The sequence below is a fragment of the Podarcis gaigeae genome (genome assembly GCF_964106915.1).
Source record: "Podarcis gaigeae genome assembly, chromosome: 4".
Classification (NCBI taxonomy): Eukaryota; Metazoa; Chordata; class Lepidosauria; order Squamata; family Lacertidae; genus Podarcis; species Podarcis gaigeae.
Window position 1 is genome coordinate 35,388,308 of NC_139677.1, and position 21,714 is coordinate 35,410,021.

General features: G+C 42.0%; 1 protein-coding gene across 4 annotated transcripts in view; it reads right to left on the reverse strand.

The window, feature by feature from the left end:
- OCA2 (OCA2 melanosomal transmembrane protein) overlaps positions 1 to 21,714 on the reverse strand; it is a 161,710-nt gene that overhangs the window by 88,940 nt on the left and 51,056 nt on the right. For 2 of the 4 annotated variants that reach the window (XM_083734250.1, XM_083734251.1), the window contains exons 7-11: positions 18,810 to 18,967; positions 17,277 to 17,359; positions 16,140 to 16,293; positions 2,957 to 3,028; positions 505 to 570 (exon numbers count right to left, since the gene is read on the reverse strand). In XM_083734250.1, coding sequence (XP_083590376.1) covers positions 505 to 570; positions 2,957 to 3,028; positions 16,140 to 16,293; positions 17,277 to 17,359; positions 18,810 to 18,967 — 533 coding nt within the window. Of the gene's footprint in view, positions 1 to 504; positions 571 to 2,956; positions 3,029 to 16,139; positions 16,297 to 17,276; positions 17,360 to 18,809; positions 18,968 to 21,714 lie in introns of all 4 variants that reach the window. The other 2 variants (XM_083734248.1, XM_083734249.1) reach the window with 1 other exon arrangement.

Consider the following 21,714-nt stretch of genomic DNA (forward strand, 5'->3'; position numbering starts at 1 on the left):
CACCCGCAGCCTTCGGCAACCAACACAGAGTACCATGCCACCCGCAGCTTCTGTCATGCAGCCCCCAGCGACATACTGATGTGCCAACATGCTGCCACGCTACAGAGGTGCTGGAACACACCAAAGAGATGCTGGAACTCAGTTTTGGTGAGTTCTGGCTGGAAAAAAGCCCTGGTCAGTAGTAACAAAGCAAAAATTTGAAGTCATATCTGTTGGAATGCATGCTCCCCTGCATTATGAAATTATTTCTCCTACCACAAAAGCCAATGGAGGATACGAAAATGATTTCAAAATCTGACAACCCTATATTTGCCCAGAAGCTTCCAGTGACATTAAGAGGCATTAAATTTCCAAATTCCTACACTGGAAAAGCTTCAAAGGGAACTAATATGACTGTAGCTGCTCTCAAATGTAGCATTTTTTTTAACGTTTAGCAACAATTAAGTTTGATATAATTCCAGAACACTTAAGGCACAAGGTGTATATATAGAATTTTTTAATTACCATTCCGAACAAAAGCGCCAGAGTTTCATAATCAATCCATGCCACTACTTTGACCAGGCTCGGCTTCTGCAATTAGAGAGTGCAATTATCATTTAATCCCATAGATCTCCTACCTAGCGATTAGCTCTGCAAATGCAAACTCTTAAAAAAAAAACTATTAAAATGCACTTTGACGGAAATTAGTTAGTCTTTTTGCAAGAATTTCTCTGTTGGCACTGTAAAATGCAGACAACCTGAAGGGCTCATTTACAAGGTGCCTACATTAAGCATTTTCGATTGTCTTATTATTTTTGTTTTTCTACACCTTACTGCACCTTTATAGACATAAATGAAAACTGAAATACTGGGCTCCTTTAGTTGCTGTTTTGCTGACAAGATAATATCGTGCAGGTTCTTTCTGTGGACAGTTCAGGGAGAAACAATTTTCAAGTTTAAGAACCAAGAGACAAAACTGAACAGTTTTTCTTAAAAACAATGTTGATTTGGCAAGGATTTGTCCGCTGTGCTGTGCTAAGAATGTTTATAATAATTTAAAGAACTGAACAGATAATGAAGAGGAAGAAGAAAATCACAACAAAAAAGGGTATTGTTAAGAACATAAGAGCACTCCTGCTGGATCAGACCAAAGGCTTTTCTAGTCCAGCATCCTCTTTCCTACAGTGACCAGACAGAAACCTGTGGGCTTCCACTTCTGTTACCCAGTAACAGGAATTCTGAGGCCTGCTGCCTGGAAGTGTTATAGAGCTATTATGAGCATTGATAGCCTCATCCACCATGAATGCCATGGTGGATGCAGAAGAATGGTGGGAGGTACCAGCTGGGGAACCCTTGGGGAAGAAGGCTCAGAGCCAGGGGATTGGTGGTTGGACAGCAGTGAAGGGTCAGAGGGAAAAGAGAGAGCAGACTAGGGGGAGGAAGTGTCAGAAATTGAAGAGGCAACAGGTTTTAGTGAGCAGGAAGAGGCTGTGGCAGAGGGCAGTCCAGACTCAAAGGCAGGAGAGGAGGTGGTTCAGGAGACAGAGATGAGGCAGGCTGCTGAAGAATCCTAGGGATCTCCCAGTCCTGCTACAACCATCTCCCCCTCCCCTCGCCAGTCTCACAGAACACAGAGAGAAATGAAGAGGGTGGAGCAACGTGAGACAAGATGATGAAGCCTTAGGCTGCTGGGGAATTAACCAGGGGAAGAGCCTTAGAGAGCAGTGGGAAGGTGAGGGCCTTCAGTCCTTGCAGTTGCCTCATTGGGGCAAGACCTACTGGGAAAGGTTGCTGTGACCACTAGGGATGAGCTGTTTTGTTTCTTTGAATAAAGAGTTAACTTCACTGCCATCCAATGTTTTATCGTTTTATTGCTGACCTACGCCTGACTCTAGCTCCTGACAATGAATTTGTCTAATCCCATTTTAAAGAAATCTAAATTAGTTATCCACTGTCACATGGTTATCAAGACCTTAACAGCTTGTGGCCAGCACATCTCAGAGATGCTTTCCTCCTATGTCCCATCATTATGCATAATGAATGTAGGAAGCCTTCTTAAGTGTGTCATATATATGAGGCAATCATATACAGTGGTAAAGGTAAAGGTAAAGGTAAAGGTACCCCTGCCCGTACGGGCCAGTCTTGACAGACTCTGGGGTTGTGCGCCCATCTCACTTAAGAGGCCAGGGGCCAGCGCTGTCCGGAGACACTTCCGGGTCACGTGGCCAGCGTGACATCGCTGCTCTGGCAAGCCAGAGCCGCACACGCCGTTTACCTTCCCGCTGGTAAGCGGTCCCTATTTATCTACTTGCACCCGGAGGTGCTTTCGAACTGCTAGGTTGGCAGGCGCTGGGACCGAGCAACGGGAGCGCACCCCGCCGCAGGGATTCGAACCGCCGACCTTTCGATCGGCAAGTCCTAGGCGCTGAGGCTTTAACCCACAGCGCCACCTGCGTCCCTATACAGTGGTACCTTGGGTTAATTACCTAATTCGTTCTGGAGGTCCGTTCTTAACCTGAAACTATTCTTAACCTGAAGCACCACTTTAGCTAATGGGGCCTCCTGCTGCCTCTGCGCTGCCGCTGCACGATTTCTGTTCTTATCCTGAAGCAAAGTTCTTAACCTGAAGCACTATTTCTGGCTTAGTGGAGTGTGTAACCTGAAGCGTATGTAACCTGAAGCGTATGTAACCCGAAGTACCACTGCATATATATCAATGGCACACTTAAGAACTATATAACTATAAGTGTGTGTGTGTGTAGTTCTTACACCTGCAAAGAACTCTCAGGATCCCTGTCCTGATTCACACATGCAAACACACAACACAAGCCATTTTGTGCCTACACTAAAAAGTGTGAATAACTACAGGCACCTTCACTGAAATGTTTTCTTCCCTCCAAAGACGGCTGCTGATCATGGCAAGGTTGTAAGTGGATTTAGGAATTGGGAGTTTGTAAAAGGAGATTTTGCTACTTACATCACCGATCACAGCAAGGGCAGCTAAGGCAGCCAGGGAGCCCAGCATCGCCGCTAATGTCCTGTGAACAATCTGCAACAACAGGAGGGACCAACCCTATTAGTCCAGTTGTTGTCCTTTTAACTCTTATTCCATATGATGTAAAGTCACATCTTCCCCATCTTGGTCCTTTGAATACACTGCTTAGAGACGTCTTCAAGGCAAATACTGGCACGTCAATATCAGAAGTGACTGGTCCACAGTCCATAAGTCCATCTGGAAGGGTTCTACTGCCTGCTTTTACACTTTGGCCACACCTGTTTTAATGCTTTGGCCACACCCACTTCAACATGCAGCCCCACCCTGAGGGTCCTGAATCACCTATTTGGTAGCTTAGGGTTCATGTTTACAATTTAATTTACTAACTAGTAACCAACTGAGTTCAAATGAAGTTGTGAGAGAGTAAACATAATTTAGTTCTGCCATGCTTTAGGGTTTCATCCTTAGATATACAAGGACATGCATGTTTTGTCCCCACATTGGAAGAATGTCAAATCCCCCTACTTTTGACGAAACCTTGAATTGTGAGGAGACACAATTTCCTCTCTCACATCCACATTCTCGTGGCTGGAGTGTTGTAATTGCAACAATCACATCACTTTTACATAGATGTTCCCCCTGTGGAAACCAAGATAAAGCATTTCATTCAGTTTTCATTACTTTGCCGCCTGTTTGCAAATATTTAAGAGGGAAGTGGCAAGATGGAATATCTCAATAAATGTTTAAGGCCTCCATGCCAACTTGATTAAGGATGTCCACAAGATTGGTTCTACAAACAATCTTCTTCTTCTTCTTTAGCCATCAAGTGGGTAATTTCATTAAACGAAATGCAATTGCAAAAGGTTTAATATAATTGAAAGAATTTACAGTTATCACCGAATCACCTTCAAATGAGTTAGCAATACTTAAAATATTACTCAGATTTATTTTCTGATGAAAGCATCATTCCACAAAAGCTCATTCACTTCTAATTTCATTAGAATGTCTTTGGCTGAACGGAAAGTAATGAAGCAACCCCTGTGACTCTTTTTTTTTTTTTGTTTCTGTCACAATAGGGTGAAAACTTGATAAAAGGTTTAGCTTCTGTTGCTCGTTTTATCTGAATTCAGATTTCAGCAGTATTCCATTTTAATCCTAGACAGAGACCTATCACAGAATGCACAGCAGCTGAACTCAACAAAGACTCCCTAAACTCATTACACACCAGCATGGGTACAAAAGGCATTGTTGGGGTTATCTCTGCCCCCTAAACACCAATACACACAATGGCCATGGCTCTTTGAACTTGTATATGCACGCATATCACCAGCCTGTTGTACACCACAAGCTCCCTCCATGGGCTCATGAACCCTGCAATCCCAAGTTAGTATGAGGAATAAATTCCTCCCTGGCCCTAAATACAGCAACCGAAAGTTCCATAGCAAGGTCATACCAAAGGCAACACCCTCAATAGTGAGTGGTGTGAGCCATATAGCCAAGGAGGGTGGCTGGGAGATCCAAAGACGACTGTGCTGCCGGGTCCAGGAGGTGGTCGTTATTTAAGCCCATGGAATGCACCTGAGTGAAGGCTCCAGCAGGAGTCCCAGTCAGCTCTACCCATCCAAAACCTGCCTCAAGGCCCTCCTGCGATTGGCCAGTTTGCAGGCAGGCCAAATTCAAATGTCCATGGCCAGAGGGAGAGGTTGGGACATCTCCCACCAGACATTGAGAACTGGCCCAAGGATCCCGGCAATGGGAGCAGGGCAGTGCTGTGCTGCAACTGCCATCTCACAGAGGAGGCTGAGCAGACTTACACACAATACCAAACTAGATGCACCAAGGGTTTGACTTAGTATGGCAGTAACATAATGATAAAGATACGGTGTCAGACATCCTACATCATCCACAGCATTTCCTTTGCTATTTCAGAATTCACTGGTATATCGATTGTCTAGGATAACCATCGGGACGCAGGTGGCACTGTAGGTTAAACCACAGAGCCTAGGACTTGCCGATCAGAAGGTTGGCGGTTTGAATCCCCACGACAGGGTGAGCTCCCGTTGCTCAGTCCCTGCTCCTGCCACCCTAGCAGTTCGAAAGCACATCAAAGTGCAAGTAGATAAATAGGTACCACTCCGGCGGGAAGGTAAACGGTGTTTCCGTGCACTGCTCAAGCAAAATTCCCTGAGATAAAGAAGCATCTTCTCATAAGGCCTTCTGAGGAACAGAACAGGAATTTGAAATGGATATTTAACATGCCATAAATCACTTGCAGTAAGGTAAGATTTCAAATATCTGAAAGCTACTGTGCTGTTGTTGTTTTGTCTGCTTTATGTAAAGTTTTTCAATGTTTTGTTATCAGCAGCTAGTTTATTCTTTTTTGGTGACTTCTGCTAGACAGTGTGGGATTACATAGTATCTATAAAATAGATGTAAAATTGCTGATAGCAACAAAACTGAAAAAATGTTACACATTGTGGCATATAGTGTACTTGAACATGGATTGTTCCATTTTGACTACATAAGCACCAGTACTCTGAGATATATGAGATAATCCAGAAGGCGATTTAAAAAAGAACATTTCCCCTTCATTTATGATTGCATTTGCCATTACTAAAGAGAAAGTAATGCAAGAGGTTCAATGGATTTTTGACAATTAGTATTTAAGGAAAGCTCTCCTGTTTGCTCTTTTTCAATCTTCTACCCTATATCCATTTACAGTGGTACCTCGGATTAAGAACTTAATTCGTTCTGGAGGTCCATTCTTAACCTGAAACTGTTCTTAACCTGAGCTACCACTTTTAGCTAATGGGGCATCTCGCTGCTGCTGCGCCACCGGCGAGTGAGTTCTGTTCTCATCCTGAAGCAAAGTTCTTAACCCAAGGTACTATTTCTGGGTTAGCTGGTAACCTGAAGCATCTGTAACCTAAAGTACCACTGTACTTAATGAGGAAATTAACAGTGCCATCCCTACTGTTAAACAGAGTGCAGCAGCTTCAGGCAGCAAATACTAGGGGGCAGGGAGCAACACCAGGATGTTAGCATAAAGGAACTGTGTGTACCACCAGACCCACTAAGCTAGACTGGTTTCTTCAGTCATGGTGGAGCACTCTGTCCAATCACCAGTTGAAGTAAAAGTCAACTGCTAGCCTAGTTGCCTTGTTGTCCTTTGCCTCAGGCAGATATAGATAAGGCTGCCATGCATCTGGGAACCGAGCTGAAAAATGGCGTCCAGGCGGAAAACCCGGACGTATGACAAATAGGGCAATTAAGAAATCTCCCCAAAGCCCCAAAACTTAATTTTTTGTGAGATGTTCCTAAAAAATAAAAGCTCAACAACTTTGTCCAGATTTTCACTTTGGGGGATATGGCAAGCCTATTCATAGAGAACATTTTCTAATGAACATCGTATTAGGCTTCTTTTGGTAGAGTATGAATAAATAACATACTATGTTTTATTCATTTTGTTTCTCTATTACAAGCAGTGGAGCATGGTATATGAAAGTACCTTAAGACATGTCCCAGGAAATAAATAAATAAAACAACCTAAGTGGATGACCCCAAACACAAAAGAAGTACTCTTGAGAAAGTAGTCATAGAAACAAAACCTGAGACGATCCTGTTGTTTTGCTCTGACAAGGGTTTCATATACAGTACTCATATAAATACAGAGCCCTTTTCAAACAAAAAAAATGAGATCCCACACAAACAAACAAAAAAGAATTGTCTGGGCAGTAATAACATCTATGCAGTATTTATATTAACTGAAGATCACTGTAGTATATATATTAACTGAAGTATAGTGTATATTTATTAACTGAAGATCACTGTAGTATACCTAGAAGGCTGAGTTGAAGTATTACCAAGCTGACACTTTGGGCTGAATTTTGAGCAAATGTTGGGAACCCCTTGAGCTCACTCAGAAACATATTTTGTTTACTTCTTCTGTTACTTTTTACAAATACTGCAGCCACAGAAAACAAAGGGGGGTGGATTTCCATATGTTCTAGCACTGTATTCACCACACAGCATAAAAGACAATGTTATCACTCATTTAGATAATAGTGTGAGTCTCCCTAACTTCCTGTGCTGTACTGCAAAGTACAGGGAGTATTATTCAGTTGCCCAGACAATATATTTTCTTGTGTTGTGACCGTGTCCCATGACCCATATTATGGGTGTCCTACAATCGTATTATAAAGTAGTTGTGTTCTGTGATATAAACGAGCACTGCTAGTTGTTTCTTTTTTCTTTTCCAATGTATTTCTTATCAATAAAAAAAAATGGTGTGGTGCAAGCAAATTTTTATTCTGAAACTGTGGCTCAGAGGAAAAAAGTTTGAGAACCACTGCTGTATATTAAGAAAAATAGAATTACCCCTCTCACACTCACACTCGGTATCAGTCAAACCTCTGCCTGAAGAAAAATGCAGAGAAGGCAAAGGTTTGTCACATTCTGTATGTGCTAAAAAGAAGTTTAATGGAACAAAAAGTGAAGGTTAATAATGTCAATTTGTGCCCCAAAGAGCCAAAGTTCTTATAGGTCACATATACGAAGCAGAAACATGTCCTGACCTGACCAGCCTATGGAACTATCCTTTGAATGTTGCCTTGGAAATACCACTGAAGGAAATGAGACTTGTGAGCAATGATAATGTGGCCAATGAATTCAGTGTGACTTAGGGTGGATCTACACACAGGGGGGGAAACAGCTAGAAATTAAATTGTTCGTTATAAGGGGGGAAACGCCATGTAAAATCACATAGAAATGTTTCCTGCTCTACAGCGCCACCTGGTGTTGCATGTTTATAACACATTCAACTTAAAGCTTTTGCAGATGACCTAGTTTTGACCCTGCAGGAGCCAGAATCTAGTACGAAAAGAGTATTACAATTGATTCAAGATTTTGGTCGGGTGGCGGGATTTAAATTAAACAAACAGAAAACTAAGGTATTGGGAAAAAATTTGACAAATACAGAGTCAGAATGGTTTCAGAGAGAAACAGAATTAAATGTGGTTAAAAAAGTAAAGTACCTAGGGGTAAATATAACAGCAAAAAACCTGAGTCTATTTAAGGATAATTATGAAAAATGTTGGTCAGAAATTAAGAGTGACTTAAATAGTTGGACAAAATTGAAACTTTCTTTGCTAGGCCGAATTGCTGCTATCAAGATGAATGTATTGCCAAAAATGTTGTTTTTGTTCCAAACACTACAGATTGTGGACAAGACGGAGTGCTTCCGGAAGTGGCAGAGAGACATCTCTAAGTTTGTCTGGCAGGGCAAAAAGCCCAGAATTAAGTTTAAGATATTAACCGATGTGAAAGAAAGAGGGGGCTTTGCCCTGCCAGACCTAAAGCTATACTATGAGGCCGCAGCTTTCTGCTGGCCAAAAGACTGGCAACTTCTGGAGGACACTGACGTTCTGGATCTGGAAGGTTTTAACAATGCTTTTGGCTGGCATGCATACTTGTGGTATGACAAGGTTAAGATCAATAAGGCCTTTAAGAACCATATTGTCAGAAAAGCAGTGTTTAATGTCTGGACAAAATATAAAGACTTACTGGAAAATAAAACTCCAAGGTGGCTTTCACCGCTGGAAGCTAAGGCCCAAAAAAGACCCAATATGGAGGCCAAATGGCCAAAATATTGGGAAATATTAGAAAAAGATGGAGACAATTGGAAATTGCAGAGTTCGGAGAAAATGAAGGACAAAGTGCGAGACTGGTTACATTACGCTCAGATTAAAGAAGTTTTTAAAATGACAAAAAGTTAGGGTTCCAGGTGGAGAAATCGAAATTGGAAACAGAACTGTTAGAACCTAAGACTAAGGTACTTTCAAGAATGTATAACTTGCTGTTAAAATGGAATACACAAGATGAAATGGTTAAATCGGCTACGATAAAGTGGGCACAGGACATTGGACATAATATCATGTTTGAGGACTGGGAAAGGTTGTGGACCAATGGGCTGAACTTCACTGCATGTAATGCTTTGAAGGAAAATGTGATGAAAATGATATATAGATGGTACATGACCCCAGTTAAACTCGCTAAAATATACCATTTGTCTGATAGCAAATGTTGGAAATGTAAAGAAAATGATGGAACATTCTTTCACCTCTGGTGGACCTGCCCTAGAGTGAAGGCCTTCTGGGAAATGATATATAATGAGCTGAAAAAGGTATTTAGGTATACCTTTACTAAGAAACCAGAGGCCTTCCTTTTGGGTATTGTCAGCCAGAAGGTGTTAAAGAAGGACCGAACATTTTTTATGTATGCAACAACGGCAGCAAGGATACTCATCGCTAAGCATTGGAAAACTCAAGATCTACCCACACTGGAAGAGTGGCAGATGCAACTGATAGACTACATGGAATTAGCTGAGATGACCGGCAGAATCCGAGACCTGGGAGAAGAGAAGGTTGAAGAAGATTGGAAGAAATTTAAGATTTATTTTAAAAAGTATTGTAATTTGGTTGAATGTTAAGATGGAGGCTAGATCATAAATAATTGACCACCACTAAATTAGATGCAATTAGGATGCTAAGTGAGATTGAGGAAAAATCATAAACCTTTGGGAGAAATATTAGATTATTTTTTAAATGAATGGGACATAAGTATGTAAACAAGATGGTAAATTGCGGGCAAGAATTGACAATGATGCAAGTGGGAGTGGGAGACGTGAGGAAGTCAAAAGAAGTGAAGAAAATATGATATGTGTTATATTGTTCATTATATTTGCATTTATGTTTAAAAACCTTAATAAAAATATTTTTTAAAAAAAAAATATAACACATTCAAAACACTGTTTTTTGACTAAGGTAGCTGAGTCCCTGCTTTCTAGCAGTCTTGCTTAAAACTGCGGCAATAATTTATGGGTCCTGCAAATCCCTGGTTGGCCTTGATCCATGTCAGGGCCTTGTCAGTGGCAGTTCCCCACTTGTATAATGCCCTCCCTGATGAGATATACCTGTTACCATCATTATTGACTTTCAGGAGGAATTAAAAAATCATTCCTGTTCACTCTGATATTTGAAGGCTGAAAGATACTGTCCCCAACAACAACAATAACAGTCAAATAATGAGAATGAGCAGTTTACCAGTTCCCACACAGAGACCACAAACTGAACATGTTTTGATTATATTCTGCAACAATCTTAAACAACTTGGTAAAAATTCTTCCAGAGAATCTTCATCACCTCATTACACTGTTCAATGGACTGTCAATATTATATCCCACGGGTTGTAAACCTTTTTGGACCAGTGGGCACATTCTGAATTTGGAGAAAGTGTTGTAAATGCCACTCATAGGGTTGGTGATCCCTCTTAAGAGTGAACATAATCCCAGATCTAAAACATTACCAGGTTACTATGCAATAGTGAAAAAGATTAATTGCAAGAATTCAAAACCCTTCCAAATCCTAAGGGAGCTTTACTTCATTTACAACAGATTGTAAAAGCACTAGTTCAACGGAGGAACTAACAATTATGTTCAACTCATCTCCATAACGCAGGCTCAACCCACCAAATTCCACATAAAAAGAACACTACTTCATGATATAGTCAATATTGCAGCTTTAGATTGCTTTGGACAAAGGAGGCAAACCTTTGGGGGGGGGGAAGAAGCAAGTCTCACTAACCAAATATATCTTGAGGGAAAACCCATTTTCAGACTCATTCAGAGCTATCATCAAACATTCAGAACCCAAAGTTTCATTTGCTTGCAACAGGAACACAAACAAAACCTGTTAAAGGAGAATTTCTTCGGTGAACATTTGAGCAACATCCAGCTGAAAAAACAGCTAGGCAGCCCTGCTTGTGATCAATAACAGTTCTGCTGGAAAGACTTGGTTCATGGGATTTACATCCAGTGGGGCAGCAGACTCTGGCAGCTGCACTGCTGTCACTTACCAGGAGGAGCAAGGATGTTAGAATTCCTGCTCCATGATTGCAGTAATGGGATTTTTGTCTATCACATGACGGTGTATGTTTTGAGTCCACAAAGTGGAAAGTGATGGAGACAGGATGTTTATGTTACTGTGTTCTGTGAAGTGGGACTATTGTCCTTTGTTCTTTCTGTTTGCTGTCTGATGCTAGAGAGAAAGGAAGCCATGTTGCAGTATTCCATGTGTGTTTATATGTAAATAAAATAGATTAGCCAAAATGCTGAGTTACTGAGGTCTGTTACGCAAACTGCACAGACTCTGCGGATCCCTAAGTGTGCCGATGTCTATTGGCATCAGTCACTGTGATGTTCGGGCAGAAGAAAGCTTTTGAAGCTCCCAAACAAAAGACCAGGAGGGAGAGAACATGCCAGTCGGGCATGAGTCTCTGCCAGGGTCCTACTCAAGAGTAGGACGAGCTCCTGACAAAGGGTTTGGGGGGGTTGAACAAGTGCCCCCGAACAAGCGCCAGATTGGCTCTACTGGTGTGCTCACACAGTCCCAAACTCAGCAACACTCCTGCTGGGAGGCTATTGCTGCAGCTCCATCCAACTAGGCCAGGCTTCCTCAACCTCGGCCCTCCAGATGTTTTTGGCCTACAACTCCCATGATCCCTAGCTAGCAGTACCAGTGGTCAGGGATGATGGGAATTGTAGTCTCAAAACATGTGGAAGGCCGAGGTTAAGGAAGCCTGAACTAGGCTGTCAATCCTCATTCTGCCAATCACCAGTGCTTTTCTCCTACAAAAATGTTTAGGGGTACTCTCATTTTCCTACTCATATTGAAATACTGCCCCTCAATGAGGCCAAACGTAGATTCACAAATGTTTAGGGGTATGTGTACCCCTACGTCCCCCAGAAAAAAGCACTGCCAATCACCGTATTTCAGGTTTATATAACAGGCGATCTACCACCCACATGTGGCAGCTGATGAAAGGCCTAAGGTTGGGGTAAAAAGGAGGAGAAAGAGGAATGTGCCTTTGTTGTTGTTTAGTCGTTTAGCCATGTCCGACTCTTCGTGACCCCATGGCCCAGAGCACGCCAGGCACTCCTGTCTTCCACTGCCTCCCGCAGTTTGGTCAAACTCATGCTGGTAGCTTCGAGAACACTGTCCAGCCATCTTGTCCTCTGTTGTCCCCTTCTCCGTGTGCCCTCCATCTTTCCCAACATCAGGGTCTTTTCCAGGGAGTCTTCTCTTCTCATGAGGTGGCCAAAGTATTGGAGCCTCAGCTTACTGACTCTTATACTGAGTCAATTGGACCAGGTCCACCCAAATCAATACCTTCTGCACTGACAGTGACTCTCCTGGGTTTCAGGCAAGGGACATTCCCAGTCCTACCTGGAACTGTCAGGGACCTTCTGCATGCAAAGCAGCTGCCCTACCACTGAGCTGCAGCCCTCCCCTGAATTGTCAATCCTCTGGTGAGCCAAAATCCTTGGCTGGTGGACTGCAGTTGGGTTGGTAAAACAAGTTGTTCAGGTCTACCATATTTGGTGGTGGGGTGAACCTTTGTTCTGTCAGAGCCACTTCAATAAAAGCACAATTGTTTGTGACAAACAGGCCAGTATATAAAGCTGAACCTGCACCTCAGTTTTGTTTGTTTTGTTTTGTGTTTTTTCTGCTATGGGTAGCCTAAGCTACTGAAACACTTCTGGGTCAAAACTCAGCTGGCTGCACTTGTAAGCAAGAGTGGACAGAAAAATACAAGCTGGCCAAGATCCAAGCTACAGGGAAGGGTATTCAAGGAAATTTCAAAATAAAACTGCTTCCTAATAAATGAAAATAGAGGACCTAAATTTAAAAAAGCAACCCCAACCTCACTCCTCCCCCCTCAAAAAAAATGTTTTAAAATACATCAAGCACAGCTACATACCAAGTATGCATCTTTGGCAAAAAAAAAACAAAACACAACAACAGCAGGATTTCAAAAAGCTAAACATTTGTATTTAATTAATCTGTATCATCAAGACACACAATTTTAGTAGTTCCTTTGGAATGCTGTGTGTTCTACTGAGCTACAACAGATGCAACGTTGTTCTCTCTTATATATATTCAGCTTTACATGACATGCCTGCTCTCTGTTTTTTAATGTATTGCCTTTCTTCAATTCAACAAGTTTGCCTATGTAGCTTTTAGCTTTATTGTTAAGTCTTTTATCATCTCATTTCCTCTGCAGCTATTCATTTTACTACCGTTTATTCTTCTACCCCAGAAAACCTATGCTGCCAAATAAACAAGTTCTGAAAGTTTGGATGCATGGGAATGAATACCACACAAGCATGCATACATATGCACATGCAAGTGCATGGGCCAAAGAGTATTCTTGCACTTTGTTACGTTTTTAAGACTTTGCAGCTCCCTTTCCCCTAGGCAGCCTTGGGCAGGCTGGAAGCAGTACAGTAGCATTCAATTAACCCAGCCAAATATTCCACAGCTGCCTCCATCAGAACAAGAAAACACAAATATGATGCAAGGTGGGTCACGTTTTGATACGAGCACAGCTCATACTGAAACGTGGCCCTTTTCAATATTTTATAAGGCAGGAGAAGATATAAAAATGGGACACTCTTGAAAGTTGGTTTTCAGCTTCCCAGCACAAAGAAATGGCACCTCGCTGATTATTGCCAGAAAACAACAGCCTCTGTGTGAGAAAGCCCGCCTAAAGCTTACAGTGAGATCTGAAAGCAGCATCCAAGATTTAAGAACAGCAAGCAGCGCCACCCAGTGGATAAATACATTCTGAATTTTCAGCCCGAGTCAGGGCTGCCATCCTAATTATAGAGCAGAAAAATCTTTCATCTACTTATAGAGTCAGGAGGATGGGCTGCTGAAAAAGTTGTGAAGTGCCCAGAAAAAAAATAACACAACCGGGGCGGGGAGGGGGAATGTAAAACTTAGATGGGCACTAGGTAGGTAGGTAGGTAGGTAGGTAGGTAGGTATAAGTGAAACAGCATCAACTAAATTAACATTCCCTTCCCCTGCTGCCCCTGTAATCCAAACACCTCTCAGAGTTCAGGGACCAGATTCTGTGTTTTCCAAAGTCTCTTCAGCCAAAAAGGAGAATTCCTTGATACAGTGGTACCTCGGGTTAAGAACTTAATTTGTTCTGGAGGTCCGTTCTTAACCTGAAACTGTTCTTAACCTGAACTTTAGCTAATGGGGCCTCCCGCTGCCACCGCCGCACCACTGCCACACGATTTCTGTTCTCATCCTGAAGCAAAGTTCTTAACCCGAGGTACTATTTCTGGGTTAGCAGAGTCTGTAACCTGAAACGTCTGTAACCTGAAGCATCTGTAACCCGAGGTACCACTGTGCTGTACAGAGTTGAAGGAGGAGATTTTAATTTTGAAACCAAAGACGAAACCAGGCCCTGCTTCACTACTGTTCAGGGGGCCAATTTTGGCAGATTCTGGCCAGCTACCCATTTATTTCATTTCGGCCCGTAGGTGTATTTAGCAGAAGATCTACCCTTATTGTGGTAATGAAACAAAAGGGCAGCCCCTGCCAGATGCAGCATCCTATACTCCATAGCAGATATTCAAACATCCACAGCAGGGATAGGGATCCAGCATCCCTCCAGATCCAGCATCCCTCCAGACTCCACTTCCCATCAGCCTCGAACAGCATGGCCAATGATCAACAATGATGGGAGTTGTATTCCAACAATATAGGGAGAGCCAGAGGTTCCTCAGTCCTAGGAGAAGCCCACAAGCAAGACAAAGAAACAAGCCTTCTCCCACAGTTGTTTCCCAGATACTGATGGGTAGTTCATCTTCACATAGCTTCCTAAAAGCCTAGTCAAGCCTCCTCTTATGCTGTACTGCAGGGCTGGCCAACATGGCGCCCTCAATATCATCAAATTGTGGCATTGGAAGAGACCCCAAGGGTCATCTGGTTCAAACCCCTACAATGGAGGAATACGCAGGTGGCCCTTATGGGAACCAAACTCATGGCCTTAGCATTAACAGCACCATACTCTAACCAACTGAGCTAACTGGCTACAATTCCAATAATTCACAATGGTTAAATGGTGTCTGTTTTTACCCTCTTTTTTGTATGGTTTTTATGGCATACTTTATGTATTACTGCTGTGAACTGCTTCAATATTCTTCTCTTTATGTTATAGCAGTATTTAAATCATTAAATAGTATCTGTGCATTGGCCATGTTGGTTGGGATGATGGGGTTTGTAGTCCCACAATTTCTGGAGGTCACCATGTTGGCTATCCCTGATCTACTTGTCCGGCTTTGATGCATAAGTGTTCAAAATGGCAATCTGTGCTCTGGATACCTCAGCTTCAAGCGTCATGCAGGTACCAGAGGAAAGCCATAGCTCCCTACATCAATTAGATTATAACATGCTATGAGCAGAGAGGGAAGGCATGAGCAACATGGTTTCTTGAGGCGGGTATCTTCGCTTGCTCTCCTCACGGACTTGCACTACAACTTTTACACCCTTCTGATCCATAAAAGGTAAAGGGACCTCTGACTGTTAGGTCCAGTCGCGGACAACTCTGGGGTTGCGGCGCTCATCTTGCTTTACTGGCCAAGGGAGCCGGCGTACAGCTTCCGGGACATATGGCCAGCATGACAAAGCCACTTCTGGCAAACCAGAGCAGCACATGGAAATGCCGTTTACCTTCCTGCCGGAGCGGTACCTATTTATCTACTTGCACTTTGACGTGCTTTTGAACTGCTAGGTTGGCAGGAGCTGGGACTGAGCAACGGGAGCTCACCCCAGCGTGGGGATTCGATCTGCTGACCTTCTGATCGGCAAGCCCTCGGCTCTGTGGTTTAGACCACAGCGCTAAAAACCAAAAACAGATTCCAGTGTGACTATAAGCAGGCAGAGGTGTTTAAGCAAATTCTCATTTAGTCACTGTGTTCCTGTCAAAGATGTGTGGGATTATGCCAGGACTCAATCAATGCTTTTTAAGTTGAGTATAATTTGTCATGGAATTGAGACCTGATATTACATTCAAGTTTCAAATCCCATAGAAATGGCGGATTTAAAAACTGAATGGTTACTGGAATTGAATTGGAGCTACGATGAAAATTGACTGAGCCCGATATAAAGCAGAAGATGTGCTTAGTAGCAATGAACTGACAGGCAAGTTTTCTTCTTGGTATTTCTGAAATACATTAACTATTCAAAACAATTCTATTCCTATTTCTCATCTCGACTATTTTGAGTTTTTTTGTATTTAAAAAAATATTCTTACCTCAAATATGATGAGCACATAAACACCTGCTAAAATGACTGAAGCAATTGTGACTTGAGCCTCTACATTTGCATGAAGATATTGATGAGTCATGGAAAGAGGAACAGTTTCCAATTCCTGGAGAAAAGCTTGAATACTTATGGATGTTTCTTTACTGCTGAAAGATATTGGGGGGGGGGGGACAACAACACTGTTTGACAGAACGAAGTGGAAATGCTAGAAAGCTTTATCATATTATTATTTTTACACTTTACTTTCAGATAGCTTTCTCGAAGCTATTACAGGCAACATCATGACTTAAAATGAGATCATAAAATATTAAGAATTTGATTTAGTTCACTTTCACAAACGATGCAAACACCTCTTAGTCCAGAACACAAAACTTCTTAAAGTCACAAATGTGGGAGAGAAGTCATATAGAAAATGCAAACACATACATACACTTTAAGCATCACTCATGAAGATAGATTTCTTTTCTTTTTCTGTTACCTGAAGCATTTGCTATTATTGGGTTAGGGAAATAGAAGAAGGTGTCTGGGTGGCAAATCTTCTTCCCAAGAGGAAGAACAGTGGAGGAAAGGCCCCATAAGACAGAGTTCTGCTACAACTGGTTACCTGGACTGAATTCCCTCTGAAGCAGGCTTCCTCAACCTCGGCCCTCCAGATGTTTGTGACCTACAACTCCCATGATCCCTAGTTAGCAGGACCAGTGGTCAGGGATGATGGGACTTGTAGTCTCAAAACATCTGGCGGGCTGAAGTTGAGGAAGCCTGCTCTGAAGAGTTGCTGTACATATGATTGGATGGGATATTATGGCTGTGCAGTAGTTTTATGCAAAAGTGAAAGGCAAGACCCATGGGTGAAATCCAATGTCACTCTGTGAGGTGCAATGAGATTCTCCTTCTGTACCTCTCTTCCTCAACCTCTCACACTTCTTACAATCTACTCTGGATGATGATCCCCCAACTCTCCAGAACAGATTTTGGGGGTGCAGAACAGATTGCCACACAAGGAAGTCCACTGTGCAAGCAGGGATCCACAATTGGATATCCCCCACTGTTTCCATGATTTGAGCATCTAGTAAATTAACATTACCAAAAAAACCCCAAGTGTTTTTTTCTGGATTCACAAACCAACCTGCTTAACATCTCAAAAGTTCGTGACACAATAACTTGTTCATTTTTTCTCAGATTTAAAGGCAGGGTCCAATTGTATAAGATCTGCAAAAAAAGAAAAGACGTAGCATGAATAAGTAAGAGATTAATGCTGTTGCTTGATTTCCCTTGCCACAATGCATTTTTACGAGTTGCTAATTTGATGGCCTGATTTTTACGAGTTGCTAATTTGATGGCCTGAAGCTGAGACTCCAATACTTTGGCCACCTCATGAGAAGAGAAGACTCCCTGGAAAAGACCCTGATGTTGGGAAAGATGGAGGGCACAAAGAGAAGGAGACGACAGAGGATGAGATGGTTGGATAGTGTTCTCGAAGCTACCAGCATGAGTTTGACTAAACTGCAGGAGGCAGCGGAAGACAGAAGTGCCTGGCGTGCTCTGGTCCATGGGGTTACAAAGAGACACGACTAAACGACTAAACAACAACAAATTTGATGGGGGAGATTCTTTATAAATGGACACTTTCTGAGAACTTTTCACCCACTGGGTGTTATTCAGCTTTTTGTGCTATCACAAGGATTATTGTTAGCACAAAGAGAGATACAAGGTACAGTATGTCAAATGGCCAAACACTTATGCACGTTCATTAAACATCTGTTTTCTTGCTGCTCTATAAAACATGGGTGAGGTCTACCTTTTATATCAAAAGCAGCATGCAGGGGAGAGGAATGAACCCTGACCTCCTCTGTTTTAACTTGACACCATGTAATTAACTTTTTCCCAAGCCTGGAAGTGAACTAGGCTGGAGAACAACATCTTAACAAAGCCAAATATGGTGATAAGGTACAGTTCCCAGGATCTGTTGGGGGAAGCCATGGCTGGCAAATGGCCATAGGAGGGCTTTAGTGTGCAGATGTGACCATAGTTAATGGCTTGTTGCAAATGTGCTAATCTCAGCTACGTTGCTCCTCCCAGTGACATAGCATGGGTTGCCAATGTCCAGGGGTACACAGAGAGTGGGAGGGAGGGAGGGAAATTGACATGGTTGTGCATGCAACTACCTAACAGCATCCACATCACTCAGGAGATTACAGCCACAGAGATAAGGGAAGAAGAGTTGTTCCATTGTCTGGAGAAGCTATTTCCTGGTCTGCACGGAGAAGCCATTTTCGACAGAAGCGCACAGAGGCAGCGCTGGGTGTTGAATTTTTGTGCCCCTAACAATCTTGCACCTGGGGCAACTGCCTCTGTGTGCCCCCTGCTATGCCACTGACTCCTCCTCGCTAGTGTGTGTGAGAAACAAAAGCATGACCCCTGGCTTAGAATTCTCTCCAAACCAGGGATCATGGTTTGTTTCATGCAAGCAGTCCAGTAAGCAAAAAACAAACAAATATTGGATACAGAACACACAAACCTTCCTCTGAAATAGATATAGATTTCAACCTGCACTGCCCTGCCCTTGCAAAGGGAGTTTAAACATAATAGTGAAATAAGAAAGATTTCCTTTTGTCTTATGACCATAAAATGAAAGCAGTCCAGGGTATTTGAACTTTACCTGATGCTGACGTCTCCTTCTTGGACCAGAGTCTTCTACCTGTCCAATCTGAACTACAACGTAATCCTCTGGTTGCCGACCAGCCACATCTGCCACAAAGGGCCCTGCCAGTTCTACCTTTAGAAGGGCAGAATCGCGAATATTGCTGAAGTTCATAGCTGTTGGCAAGACAGTTAAGGACTGCAATTTTGTCTCTGAAGGGAAGAGCCTTTGGGGGATTATCTCATCCATGATGCCACAATTAAAAACAACAGCAGTGCCAGCATTCTACAGTAATGCCAACTAATTCAACATGGCTTGAATACCTATGTAGCTAAGAGGTTGAAAAACCAAAGAGCTCTCATTTCAAAGGATTCAAAATAAGAACATCCTAAAAGGCCTATATAAAAACATGCTATGCCAAACCTTATTGACCAATCCTTGATGAATAGATATAAACATTTAAAGCATGTGTTTGCAACCTGGTTCTTGTGTTATTGGAATCCAACTAGAGATCATTTGGAGGGATCATTTTCAGTTTCATCCAATGTTTGTTACTTGCAGCACTGCTTCCATTCCACTGCAATTCATCTTCCTTCAAAAACTACGCTATTTATCTTGCTGTCTGCTGTGGTAAAATTACATACTTTATGTAATTTCCACAACCGATTCAGTAAATTATGTAATTGCATAGTCATTACATTGTTCCACCCCATCCATTTCAATGCAAATGAAAAGCAATGCAGATTCAGGGGTGGGAATATAATTATGTATCATTTGCAGATTATAAGCAATGACAGTGAACACATACCCTCCAACATTTCTCCAATGAAAATAGGGACGTCCCATTCCATAATGATAATTTTACTATTTATACCCCACACATCTTACTGGGTTGCCCCAGCCACTGCAGGCAACTTCCAACATGTATAAAAACATTAAACATTTTTTTAAATCCCTATACAGGATTGGCTTCAGGTGGCTTGGGGGTTAGATAACTCCATACCCTCCAACATATCTCTTATGAAAATAGGGACATCCTACGGAAAAGTGGAACATTCCGGGATCAGATCAGAAACTGGGACAGCTTCTCTAAATCAGGGACATCCCTGGCAAATAGGGACACTTGGAGGGTCTGTGAACACCACTCGTATTCTCCAGATTCATTTCTATCCCAGACATGAGAGAAGAAGGTGAAACTGGCAATTTCCACTCCCATTTCCATTTTTGTCAGAATTCTCCAACATCCCAAACTCCAGCTCCCACCAGTCCCAGCCAACATTAAGCTCCTGAGAGTGAAAAGTGGGATATAAATGTCAAAAATAAAACCACCAGCTGTGTGGAGTGGAGTCTGATGATTCATGTCCCAAGGTTGCCTAAATGAGACAAAAAGCAATTTAAAACAGTCTCGTCCTTATTGAGCTATATTGCTGGTAAGCGATGCTTTTTAAAGTTTTCAAGCTATTTATTTTGCTTCTTCAAGCCAAAAAAGATGAAAACAATATCCACTATGAAACCCCATGATGTTAGCCTGGGTGAGAAAATTAGTAAAGCAATAAATTCCAAATAGTCCTGTCTGAATTTTACTGAGTCTCTATTTGGACAATAACATGGTGGGAAATCATTCTGTTATTATCATTTTTTAATGTCACCTCTTTTCCATTATATTCAATAAAATCTGTTTAAAAGTACCACCAGATGAGTGTGGAGCACAGAATAAGACTGTATATTTAAAGCATATATAATGCACACGCATTTTATATAAAGCTATGCACTTTAAATGTATGATGTAGATGTAGTCATGTACCGTATTTTCATTCTGAAAAATTGAATTGCTATATAAAAAAAAGATTAAGAATGCAGCCAGGCAGTAATAATTATACCCATTTTGAAAAACTGTCCACTATAAAAGTTTAATCTTGCAATATTTAAGAGGGGTGGGAATAATTGCTACATTTTCCAGGGCCAGATGAGTTGGAGACTACACGGTTCAAATCCTATCTCAACTTTGAATTGTGCTTCAGAATGGTTCACTGGCCTATATTAATTAACCTAATGGCCTGGGAGACTTTGACAGCCTCTAGCCAGTTTTATGAGTACAGCCAATAATTTGTATCTGCAAAAAGCTTCAGGTGCACATAATTACAGCCGCTTCCTTTTTCACAATATGACTAAAATATACCCTGTAATTACACAAATGCCACGTTCAGAAACCATAACAAAGGAAACTTAAAAGTACAGAAGGAAAAGCAAACTTCATTTTCACAATATCTTACACATATAGAACAAAGTGGTCAACACAAAGTGAGCTGAAAGCTCTTACCTTGTAACAACATATAAAATGGTCTGTCCTTTGAAATGCTTAACCAGTAGGCCCATTGGTTAAGTGTTAAATGAGACAAGCATATTTCAGAAAAGTTAAATTCCTGATTCCTGCAAAGTTGTTGAGCTTTTCCATACATCCAGGTTTTCCCCAGCATTTTGCCACTTTGGCAAAATTCCCCCTGGCACACCTTTTTTACACCCGGAAACCAGGACATGTCAGGAAAATTCCTGACATATGGCAAGCCTAGACAAGCTTAACTAGGTTCCACATGCAAGTGGCTCATGCAAAAGCATCAATCTCTGTGTGTGTAAATACGTATGCAAATTCTCCCACACCTCTAATTATTTCTTTTCAGTATATTGTATTTCTGCACAATTATTCCTGCAGGGTTTGCACAGAGAATGATGAATGATGTATTGTTTTGCATTCATGACACTATGGGACATAACCTTTGCATTCCCCATTGTCTCGCTTCCTTATAACACCAAGATATTTAAGCGCCTCTCAGACCTTCACACATGGAGGGAGGGAACAGGATCCTACATGATGTCCCTGCACCTTTACTTTGACATATTCAGCTGAAGGGCTGGATACAACCTA